Raw genomic sequence first — 12,648 nt, 5'->3', positions numbered from 1 at the left:
GGATTGAACGAACTCAGTACCTTGCGCTTACCAGGAAAGTGCTTGTTCTACGGAGCTATCCCTGGCCACTGTACCATGTCTAATATCTTATCAATTATTATACTCTCTTAAAACAAAAAAGTAATGCTGTATTTGGGTAAAAGCCAAGTTCAGGATATATAATTATATATACATGGTAGTATTTTAAAAACACTACTTTCTCTTCCCCCACCCCCAAAAAACACTATTTTCATATCAGACATTATGTGAGGAATGCTGTATTTAAAAGTAATAAACACATTCAATATTTGCCTAATTGCTAATCATGTGGAAGTACCCAAAATGCAAAAGAATGTCATTATTTTGATAATAGTTGTTTTCAAGCAATATTCCTGACCATTCAATCCATTCATTATCCAAAATATTAGAATGCACCATCCCATATTCTTAGCAGAAATGTCATAAAGTATAACATTTATAGAAAAGTGTTAAAACAAACACACAAACACATGGAGTGAATAGAATAGCTGAACACATTTTAAATAGTATTTCAAGAGTTAGCTGCACATTAACTAACCTCTTTCCTCTTACTACAGGCTGTGAACAAAAGTGTCTGGGCAGCAGTGGTAGGAGAAATGAAATCTTCAAAGACATCTAGAGAACAAATTTAAAATTAAGATAGAAAATAAATTTTATTAATTTCTTCATAAAACATTTCCTTCATATCTAATTACAAATTACATTCTTAAAAAAGGGGGGGCACTTAAAAATTTGAGGGCTGGCAAGATAGCTCAGTGGACTAAGAACATTCCTAGGCAAGTGCAGGGACCAGGGTTCGATGCTTGATACTGCATGCTGTGCTGGCCCTGCCCCCAGGCACTCTGGACCAGCAACCAAGAACAGGCATAGTGGTGCACATCTATAATCCCAGCCCTGGGTAGGCTGAAAACAGGAGGATCACTATATCTGAGCTCCACAGTGAGACCCTGTACCAAACACATTAAAAAAATAATAAAATAAATAAATAAATTAAAATTTGCTAACTCTGCCAGGGTATAGCTCAGTGGCACAGTGCCTACCTGGACAGTGCAAGGTCATAAGTTCAATTCCCAATACCATAAAAATTTGCTAACTCTTACAAAGTATTAAGATGAATCCCCCCCATAAATAAGTGAAATCCCAACTTGCATATAATTTTGCAAAATCCTAATTCAAATCTTTTCTGGGCCAGTCAGATAGCTAGCTCAGTGGATTAAAGCGCCTACTTAGGCACAGAACAGTAGCTAAATCCCCCTGGGACACGCTAAAACGGAATGAGATTGGGCATGGTGGTGCATGCCTGTAATCCCAGAGTTTGGGAGGCTGAATACAGGAGTAGACCCTATACTAAATACATATAAATCAATCAATCAATCAATCAATCTTTTCTGTACAAATTAGATGTTAACTGACCAATTTTCCCTAATAATATTCTTTCTTTCTTTTTTTTTTAAATTTCAATGTATGGCTTTTTGTGTGTGTGTGTGTGTGTGTGTGTGTGTGTGTGTGTGTCCCCAGCTTAGCCCACCAGGGGGCGCAGCTGGCTGGCATGTGGTGCTGGGGGATCGAACCGCGGTCCCTGTGCTTTGCCAAACTTGTTCCAAGTAGGTGCTTTAGACCACTGAGCCATCTCTCCAGCCCCCTAATAATATTCTTTCACAAAAAACACCACCACTAAGAATTTTCACAACTGAATCACACAAATACCAACTACAAAGAGCACACAATTGGTAGGAAGGACTAATGCTTAACATTAGCCAGATCACACGTTTCATTTAAGAACCACAATCCTATACATCTTTTCAGTTTTCACATTCCCATGGGATCCTAACGAATACTTTAGGCTAGCATGTTAAGGTGAAATCATGACTAACAGTTTTGGCATCTGTCAGAAGTATATCCAATTACCAAATTTGTAACATTACTATAATTTATATCTGCTAAAAATAAAGATTGTTATAAAATACCATAATTAATGAATGGCCTAAAAGGATCTAAACAAGAGATAATTTACATTAAAACACTGAAGAAATTCTTTGCACTATGAGACCCAGGATGAGGTTTTAACATCCTTTAGGTTGGCTACACACATCACTCTCACCTTAACCACTGACACTTTGTTTTTAAAGTGAAACTTCCTTACCAAACTTCATACGAATGTATTCATAAGGGTCCTCCTGCCAAAGTTCTTCATCAGCATCTGTATAGCACATCAATGGAAAAATAACATCTTGGATAATGCCCTGCAATTTAAAAGTTAAAGTAACAACCTTCAGTTTTCAAATCTGAAATGTCAAATCCCCTTTAAGTACTAAAATAAAAATAACTATATTGTATGTATTTTATTTTATTTTTGCGGAACCAGGGATTGAACTCAGGCCCTTCTACTGAGCTATCTCCCCGGCCCCTACCTTGTATATACTTTAAAGCTTAATATCAAACTTAAGCAAAATGTTACCACCACCAAAAAAACAAAACAAAACAAAAAAAAAAAAACCTTAAGCAATGTGTTTAAAGGATTCCTGGATCAATGACAAGATCTTACCTTTTTTATAGCATGCAATTATAAGCCCATTATCCTGAAACCCAATCTGGTAAAATTGCTTATTTCCAAATTATATCACTTAATTGTCAACTAATCATAATCCAATAGTAAGATTGTTCAAAGTTAAGAGTTTTGGGCTGGTGAGATGGCTCAGTGGTCTAAAGCACCTACTTAAAACAAGCTTAGCAAAGCACAGGGACCATGGTTCAATCCCCCAGCACCACATGCCAGCCAACCCCGCCCCCTGGTGCGCTGAGCTGGCCACATGCACGCGTGTGCATGCGCGCACACACGCGCGCGCACACACACACACACACACAAATAAATTTTTTTTTAAAAAGGTAAGAGTTTTATACTAAAACTAAGCTGAATATTTGTAAGACACCACTTATAACTTCAGAAAAGTACTGTAAATTTTACTATACTATCAAAACTGATCAACAAAACAATCATTGACACACACTCAACAAAACACAAATTTTAAACCTTTATGACAATGTTATTACTTGTATGTGAGGCTTCAGATTCTTCCAAGTGAGGGCATGAGAAACTCCTTGATTAATGTAATTTAATGTCTGCTGTAAAACTCGAGGCGCCATGTATTGCTTCTCCTTGTACTGATATAACACCTTCAACAAAACCTTTAGGAGAGAAAAAGGTTGATTACAAACAAAAACTCTAATAGAAATTCTTCTTCTTCTTTTTTTTTTTTTTTTTTGCAGGACTGGGGATTGAACTCAGGCCCTGGCAAGCGCTTATTCTGAGCTATCTCCCTGGCCCACTAATAGAAATTCTAACCACTTACAAACCAATAAAAACATTTTGATACTAATCTCTCCAAAATAACAACCACAATCTTAATAATCTGAGAGCACTCTTATCATGTTGGTCAGCCTCTAGTAAAATGTTCATGTTTTATGAAACTGTTGATTCTGAGTGTGATCCATAGAGCTCTAGTGGTCCCCAAACTTTTTAGAAGGCTTACCATGTCAAAGCTATTTCATACTAACGTCAACATGTTATTCACCTTTTTAAGTGGTTTATTTTCTTGAGAAACAGTGTTACTACCTAACCTATGCTGGCCTTGATCTCACTATGTAGCCCAGGCAAGGCTCTACATTACAATCCTGTTATGTCTCCAAAGTGATGAGATTCCACGTAGTTTTATAACCCCCTCTGACATTTATAGTTAGGGGTTTGACATTTGCATCTATGCTTCTAAAACTGCTTGATGTTTAACATGAATTGTTGTAGGCCGCTAAATTAGATAGAAATATTATAAGCAGTCAGAAAAGGCCAAGTCCTCAAGGAGACAATATGTAAGACAAGGTGACTTTGCAACTTTGGAAGATATAGATACTCCCACTTTGGGCCAAACCTCAAGACAAAAGTAAACAAATGCAGCCACATACTTCCCTAGGGATGGGCATCAGGGATGGATATTCTAAATACGTTATCAATCACCTTGAGAAAGTCACTAACCCAAGCCCCAACTGGAAGAGACCCTGTTCTGTATTCAGGCCCAATTGCTCTGTGACTCACTTCTCCATTTGGTACTGGATTTAATCAACTTTACCTGAGCAATGATGCTTATAATATCATTGGTTGACCATAAGTTTGTTCCACTTTATGCCCACCTAAGCGAGTTCCCATGTTCTCCACCTTAGACTCTCACCACCTTACCACATGGTTTAACTCTACAAAAATCCCTGGAAAGGGGCCAGGGAAATGGCTCAGTGGAATAAGCGCTTCCCTGGCAAGCGCAAGGGCCTGAGTTCAATCCCCGGTTCCGCCCCCCCCCAAAAAACAAAAAACAACCCTGGAAGAGACAGTTTCCTGGAAGACAACTGGTTCAGGCCCTCCTTCTGCCATTCTCTCGGACAGGAGCTTTCATTCCCCCAATAAATTATATTATGCTCTTAATCTCCATTTGTTCCTAAAATTAATTCTTTGGTTTTAGAGAACACGAACTTGTCCCAGGTACCTTTCAGGTTGGGAGTTTCATTTCCCCTATGTCAGAATCAAAGGAAGGGCACTAATTCACAAACCTTTACAGCAAGTTTTCCTTAAAAATGTCTTAATAAGCCAGAAAAAAAAATGTAACTGTTAAATTACTAAACAAGAAGTACAGAGCCCAAATGGTAAACAACAAAGTGGATGGAAGGAAAGCACTGAAAAACTTGTATTTCAAAGGACTAAGAGACAAATGTGTGCATGGCAGATATTTTTCTAGAAAAGAACAAACAAGCCCATTATCTGAAAGATAAGTAAGTACCTGGTATTACATTTCAAGCTTCCAAGCAAAAATTAACAGTTCTAGAATACTTGGACTATTGGCTTGACAGCCTGCCAATTTAAGAAAATGAAAATTCTAAGACTGGGTTTTACTGTGTAAGTAGCCCAGAATAGCTTTCAAATTGCAGCAATCCTTTTGCCTTAATGTGGAGTGCTAGGATTATAGGTATGTGGTACCATGCCTAGCTCGTTTTCTAATATTGAAACATAGTTCTGCATTAATACAATCATCAAAAATACCAGGTCCAGGATATGACAAAATCATGTATAAAGATATATAGATATAAGACTGGTGTGATACATACCAAAGAGTTATAATGTAATAGATTGTAAATATTTTCACTGTAAACAGTTTTAAGCCACACACTGTAACTATTTTCTTTTTGTGAGACAAAGTCTCCCTAAATTTCCCAGATGGCCAGGAATTTCAAGAGTGTACCTATACCGAGATTTTAGGTATGCCCAACTACACCTAAAAAAAAATTTTTCTTTTTTGTCTGTTTGTTACAGGGAAATGAACTCAGGACCTTGTGCTTACCAGGCAGGTGCTTATGCCACTTGCCAGGTTGGTGCTTATGCCACTGAGCTACCTCCCCAGCCTATTAAAACTAATTTTTAAAACATTAAGTAATCAATTCATAGTTTGGCATAGTAGCACACACAGGTAATCCCAGCTACTCCAAGGTCCCAAATTCAGAGCCAGCGTAGATGATATATAAAATAAAAAAAGGCTCGGAGTACACTGCCAGAAGCGATAGCAGATCCCTATACTCCTAAACATTCAGGAGGATGATAGAAGAGGAGCTACGCAAGTTTTAGGCCATCCCTGGCTACATAGTGAATTTAAGACCAGGATGAAATACATAGACCATTTCTCGAAAACCAAAAAGGAGTATAGCTCAGAATGCTAGAATTGAGGCCCTAGTATAAAAATCCCAGAATTACCTGGAGTCTATTAAAACACTTCCCTTTCTCAACACTGTATCTGTTGAGTCCACATTTTCTTATTTTTAACACCAACTAATATAGGGGCCGGGGAGATAGCTCAGTAGAATAAGCACTTCCCTGGCAAGCAGAAGAGCCTGAGTTCAATCCCTGGCACTGTGAGGTGAGGTGAGACGAGATGTGATGAGATGAAAACAGAAACAGAGAATAAGTATCCATGTGCCTTTTAGCAAGGTAGGTATTAAAGACTTTTCATTCTGGAAAATTTTTTTCTTTGCTCTCCCTAAAAAGTTTTTGGTTTAATATGTAACTGTTGTTTTTAATTCCTGGGCTGAAGTAATCTTCCTGCCTTGAAGTAACTCAAGCAGCTGGGACTATCGGCACGCAACACTCCATGTCTTATTTAAGTGTTCTATTTTGTTTTAAACACCTAATTTCTTTAGTATTACTTGGTATATACAACCTAGGTAAATGAAAGCCAGGTGAGCTGCTAAAACATTTAAGTTATAAGGTGGTAATAGTGATACACACACACACATCTATTGTGTGGCACTTGGGAGGCTGAGGCAGGAGGACTGCCTCAAGTTCAGGAACAGATTGGGTCACATGTGAGTATAAGGCCAGCATGGAATACCTAGAGAGGCCTTTAACAGTTACAGTTTTGAGACCAAAAATGTTTGAGAACTGGTAATGGGTTCAAATATGCACTCTTTAGATAAAAAAGAAACTAGAATTAAATAAGACAGACATTAACTTTACTGTTAGATTTCTACTTGTACTTCGAAAAACTATCATAGACTTACTTGCTGGATACCAACAGCAAATGCCTTCAGAAATACCTCAGCGAATTCATTATATTCCTTGGAAACATTGCCAGGGCTTCCATATCTAATAGAACATGAAAATGCCTATTATTTGCTTCTAATATTTATTTCGTACTTGTTATAAAAGGAGTAACTTTAAAAACTAAACATAAAATCATGTATTGACAGGACTTACCTTTCAAAAAGCCTGGCTAAAATATGTAAAGCCCACTTCTTACATTTCCACCATGGTAATTCAGGTCTATCATCTTCTTCAACTTGAAGCGTTTCCTTTAAAGAGACATTCATTTAATGATAGTAAGAGACGATACAATCTAGGTGGAACCACATTATGTAAGAATGGACTCAAAATGGACACACATATTAATGCTGACCTGTTATAATTAAAAGTTAAAAATTGGGAAAGTACTGACCTTTACTTAAAGTGGCATCCTCACTACTTGGTTGTAAAACATACACTTCTCAAACTTTTATATAAAACACTTTGTTTTTTTGGCAGAACTGGGGAATGAACTCAGACCCTTGCGCTTGCCAGGGAAGCGCTTATTCCACTGAGCCATTTCCCTGGCCCCATATATGACACTTTAAACCAAACATTTTAGATAAGATCTAAATAATGAAGTCATGACCATGACAAGAATAGCGTAGTTAAAACCAGCATTGTTCTCAATTTATAAAGACCATGAGAGTTTACTTCAGAAATGTAGTTTCAGACACTTCTATAAAAGTACTAGGATATACATTCATTACAATATTTTGATACAGATAAAATTTACGAAGTGCTTAAGCTTTCATTAATAAGGTAAAAGCAATCCTGCAACCATTAAAAAATGAGCTTACATGCCAACTAAGATATAACAATACTGTTAAGTTAGGGTAAGTGAGAATACAGAACAAATAAAACTCAGAACACTATAGCCACTTTGAAAAATCACTACTCAAAACTGGAAACAGGGCTAGCAAGATAGCTCAGCAGACTAAAAACACCTGCTTAGGCAAGTGCAGGGACTGCGGTTCAATCTGGATCGTGGGGCACCACATGGCCTGCTGGGCCTGGCCTCAGGGTGGGCTGAGCAGGCCACACACACACACACACACACACACACACAGAAAACAATTCAAAGCACCATAGCACAGCAATATATGCACATCCATGTTTACAGTGTCAACAATTTAATCTTGGAAACAGCCCAGATGCCCATGAACTGGTACATGGATGAAGAAAATGTGGTATTTTTATATAACGATGTATACTCTACCATAAAAAAGAATATACTTGAGACATTTCTAGGTAAATGGATGCACACTGAGACCATACTCACATGTAAAAATAATCAGATACACACCTATAAATACCACATTACCTCTGGTGTGATAAACCAAAAATATAAGGAGGGCTGGCCAAATAGCACAGCAGATTAAAGCACTTTCAAGCAGGTGCAGGGGCCGGGGATCCGGGCTTGGATCCCCAGGCCTGCAGTGCAGGCCCTGGCCCCCGAGGGTGCTGAGACTGGACATGGTAGTATGTGCCTATAATCTCAGCTCTTGGAAGGCTGTAACCAGGCAGATCACTAGGCTCTAGTAGTGAGACCCTGAACACCCTGTAGACCCTTCCCTAAAATACAATAAATAAATAAATACTAAAAATATAAACAAAGACCAAAATGTATAATAGGTATTGTGAAATAGGAAAATGTTCAAATAGGAAGGGAAACTGGGGGAAGGGGGACACAAACAAATAAAGCTTTTACAAATAGAGAAAAAAATTAAAAAATAAAGAGAGGAAAAGAGCTGAAGGGAGGGTAGGAGAATGGGGGAAAAAGAATCAAGTTTTATCATGCACAGGTACAAATTTCCTATGATGAATGTGATCATTATGCGTATCTAAAATGTACCAAGAAACAAAACGTTCTACAATTACTTTAAACCCATACACACACACAAATAAAAATCATGCTTCTGCCTATCAGCACAGCAAATATATCATAAATTGTGGAATACTTTTGTGTAATATACACAAATGGATACTATTTGGCAACAAAAGAAATGAACTACCATTTTACAACACAAATACATACCTTAAGTATGTATTAAGCCAAAAATATATCAACCAAAAATGTTAAGCATATAAAGTCAGAAATGAAAGCTTTCTTTTTTACAAACACTTTGTTGGGGGACTAGATCCAGGTTTGCACACATGATATACAAAGCACTCTAAACCCTGAGCCATATAACCCCAGCCCATTAAAAAATAAATATGCCCTGGTAATTGTGACTTAAATGGGTACACATACTCATAGAATCCACTGAAATATTTCCTTTAAATTTCTGTTACTGAATATAAATTATATCACACAAGGTTTTGTAAAACATGTATGAAGCTTTTTACCCTTTTTTTGAGACAAGGTCTTGCTATGTAGTTCAGGATAGTCTGGAATACAGCAATCCTTCTGCCACTGTCTCCCAAGTGCTGGGATTACAGGCATGTGCCACATGCCCAGTGAGACTTTTTATCTTGAACTCACTTTGTAGGCTAGGCTGGAGCTAACTTATGACCTTCTTCTGCCTCAACTTCCTGAGTGGGGTTACAGGTGTATGCCATCAAGACCAAATGTATTATTTTATACCTATTAAATGTGTAGGGAAAAATGCATGTCAAACTAGTTTTCTATGGAGGGGGAGGTCTATTCTTTGAACTTCTAGACTGAAAATTTAAAAAATAAATAAGGGGTAGGAATGTAGGTTCAGTGGTAAGGTGTGAGCTTAGCATGTACCAAACTCTAGGTTCAGGGAGCCTGCCCATTAACTCAGGTTTTGTTTTGTTTTTTTGTGGAACCAGGGATTGAACTCAGGCCCTTGCACTTGACAGGGAAGCATTTATTCCACTGAGCCATCTCCCCAGCCCCTAACTCAGGTGTTTAAGTGCCTGCTGAAACAAAGCAGTCAGGCTCAGGATGCTGTGGTTTGATCCCCTCATCCTCAAACCAAACCAGACCTGCCCTGAAGGCATCCTGGGGGGGGGGGACGGGACAAAAAACTCCTCTAGATTCAATTCCCAGCACTAAGGAGAAAAAAAATCAGAAACAAACATGGGCCTGGAAGATGGCTCAGTGGAGTAAGCACTTCCCTGGTAAGGGCCTGAGTTCAATCCCTGGTTCCGCCAAAACAAACAAACAAAAAAACTTCCAATACAAAACAAAAAGTAGGTCTCAACTATTCTTTAAGAATTAACTGCTGGGCAAAGTGTTGCATGCCTGTAATACCAGCACTTACGCTGAAGTAGGATCCTCACTGTTGAGTTGGGAGGCAGCCTGGGCTACAAACTGTATTTAGAGCCCCAGCCTGAACTGTGTAGTGAAATTCTGTCTCCAAAAAAAAAAAAAAAGAAAAGAAAAAAGAAATGAAAAATTTTAGGCAACTTTCCTATATCTAAATTTTAAATGAAATCTGGGAAAATAGAAGATGAATTTAAATATGGAAAGTGTACTTTGGCACTTAAATCGAGTTAACCATTCAAAACCTTTGTAATCCCATACTCTTCTAGAAAGCAGTATCACATGAAGAAACCTTACGATTTAAAATATGTAGTTGTATATGAAAGTCTGATTGCTAGGAAGGTACCAAAAAACCCACTGAGATGTAATAAGTGGATAAATTTTATGGTATGAAAGGTGTATCCCAAGAATACCATGCCTAGTAAGCACACCTGTAATCCAGCACTCACAAGGTTTAAGCAGGATTTTTGTGAGTTCAAGGATATCCTGGCTCTGTATAGTGGGACTGACTTTGACAAAACAAAATGACCACCTCAAAAGTAATATAACTTGTAATTCAGGGTCTTCTACTCATGGGCATTTAACAAATTATTAGGTTGAAATTAGCCATAAGCGCTTTTTTTTTGGTACCAGGAATGGAACTCAGGACCTTGCAATTGCCAGGCAAGTGTTATGCTGCTGAACTATATGCTGGCCCTAGCTCTTAGTTAAGAACTAGAAAGTTAAACAAAAGAATTGGGATGAAATAATCACATACACACAAGTATCAAATCAAAAATATATGGAATAATCCCTTAGAAATAGATACCTTTATACCTAGAAAAACACATTACAAATTATAGAAGTTTATAAAGATTATAAGAAATCAGTTAAAAACCTCAAAAGACTTTAAAAATCCTCAAAAGATTATCCAAATTTTGTAATATAAAAGAACATATACAGAACTTACATTAGGTACATCCCTATTCACAACAGTCTTCAAAATTTCTACCCATTCTGTCAGGTTCTGTTGGTTTATCAGCTCCAGTGGTAACGTATACTAAATAAAAATCAATAATTAGCATTTTTAAATATGACTTCCTTTTATTCACAATACCTCTCAAAAGTATTCCATTCCCTATTTCTATATTACTAAACTGGCCAATTTGTTTGGCTGGATAATTTAACAGTAACCAATGGCAGTGACCACTGACATCCTTGTCTTATATCTTTTTTACCTTAAGGTGTAATGTTTACCATAGATTTCTAAAAAAAAAAAAAAACCAACCAACAAACCACACAAACAAAATAACCCACTTATTTTTTAAATCAAGTTAAGGAAATTGCTATTATAGGATTCTAAGTATTGTATAAGAGTAGGAATTGTTAATAAATTGTACCAAGTATCAATTTTATCAATTTTTGTACCATACCAAATTTTATCAAATGCTTTATCTATGACTGTTTGTTTTTTGTACTTAGAATGGAACTCAGGATCTTGTGCTTACCAGGCAGCTTTTTTTTTTTTTAATTATTAAGTACAGGGTCTACTGGGTTTCACTACACAGATTGAATTTGTAGTGATCCACCTGTTTTCAGCCTCCCAATTGCTGGAATTGTGGCTGGTAAGATGGCTCAGTGGTCTAAAGCACCTACTTAGAACAAGCTTAGCTAAGCAAAGCACAGGGACGGCGGTTCAATCCCCCAGCACCACATGCCAGCCAGCCCCGCCCCCTGGTGGGCTGAGCTGGCCACACACACACACACACACACACACACACAAATAAATAAAATTAAAAAAAAAAAAATTGCTGGAATTACGGGCGTGGGCCACCATGCCCAGTCTTAGTCCCTGTCTCAGGGTGCCCCAGAGGTGGGACTGGCACAGCATGTCTGGGATCAAACCCACTCAGCCTGCCTAAACAGACGCTATCTGACTATCTGGCCGGTCCTTTTTACAATTATTTATTTATTTATACCAGGCAGGTTTTGTGCAATACTTTAGCTATCATTAAAGGTCTCTTCTGTATCTTACTCTTAAAGAGTTAATAATAGAGCAAGTAATCTCAGCACTTGGAAGGCTGAGGCAGGAGGACTGCCATGAGTTGAGGCCATCCTGAGCTACAAAGTAAGTTCAAGGCCAGCCAGCCTGATCTATGAAGCAAAGTCTTGTCTCAGAGAAACAAACAAAATAATTAATTATACCCAGGCATGGTGGCACATGCCTGTGATCCCAGCACTCAGGAGACTGAAGCAGGAGGATCAGTTGCAAATTCAAGACCAGCCTGGGCTACAAAGTGAGCTCAAACTGGGAATGGAGATACGCCTGTAATCCTAGCAATTAGGAGGCTGAAAAACAGGAGGCTCACTAGAGTTGATCTGTGTAGTGTGACCCTTTGGGCCCTGTACTAAATACATATTTAAGAAAAAGTGAGCTCAAGGCCAGTCTGAACTGCAGAGACTGGGGGCGTGCCCATTAGCTCAGTTAAGTGCCTGCTTAAGCAAAGCAGTCAGGCTCAGGATTCTGGTTCGACCCCCAGATCCTCATGCCTTCCCAGACCTGCCCTTAAGGCATCTTGAGCAGGCCAAAAAAAATCCTTAATTTAATGATCAATTAACGAATAAATACTTTAAAAATCAGTATCTTATTTAGAATACTGGGATATCTTTTTTTTTTTTTTTTTTGGTACTGGGGATTGAACTCGGGACCTTGCACTTGCCAAGCAAGTGCTTATTCTACTGAGCTATTTCCCCAGCTGGGATATCT

The 12,648-nt window shown here is 38.0% G+C and overlaps 1 protein-coding gene across 1 annotated transcript in view; it reads right to left on the bottom strand.

Annotated features, from left to right (window-relative positions):
* The window catches only part of Ipo7 (importin 7), an 80,126-nt gene that overhangs the window by 27,471 nt on the left and 40,007 nt on the right, over window positions 1-12,648 (bottom strand). The window contains exons 6-11 of the mRNA XM_023719322.1: window positions 10,852-10,941; window positions 6,803-6,897; window positions 6,607-6,691; window positions 3,070-3,204; window positions 2,162-2,261; window positions 557-633 (exon numbers count right to left, since the gene is read on the bottom strand). Of these exons, the coding sequence (XP_023575090.1) occupies window positions 557-633; window positions 2,162-2,261; window positions 3,070-3,204; window positions 6,607-6,691; window positions 6,803-6,897; window positions 10,852-10,941 (582 nt within the window). The remainder of the gene's footprint in view (window positions 1-556; window positions 634-2,161; window positions 2,262-3,069; window positions 3,205-6,606; window positions 6,692-6,802; window positions 6,898-10,851; window positions 10,942-12,648) is intronic.

Source organism: Octodon degus, unplaced genomic scaffold (assembly GCF_000260255.1).
Source record: "Octodon degus isolate 3935 unplaced genomic scaffold, OctDeg1.0 scaffold00067, whole genome shotgun sequence".
Lineage (NCBI taxonomy): Eukaryota > Metazoa > Chordata > Mammalia > Rodentia > Octodontidae > Octodon > Octodon degus.
Note: the sequence above shows the minus strand (reverse complement) of the source record. Positions and strands in the feature narration are given on the sequence as shown.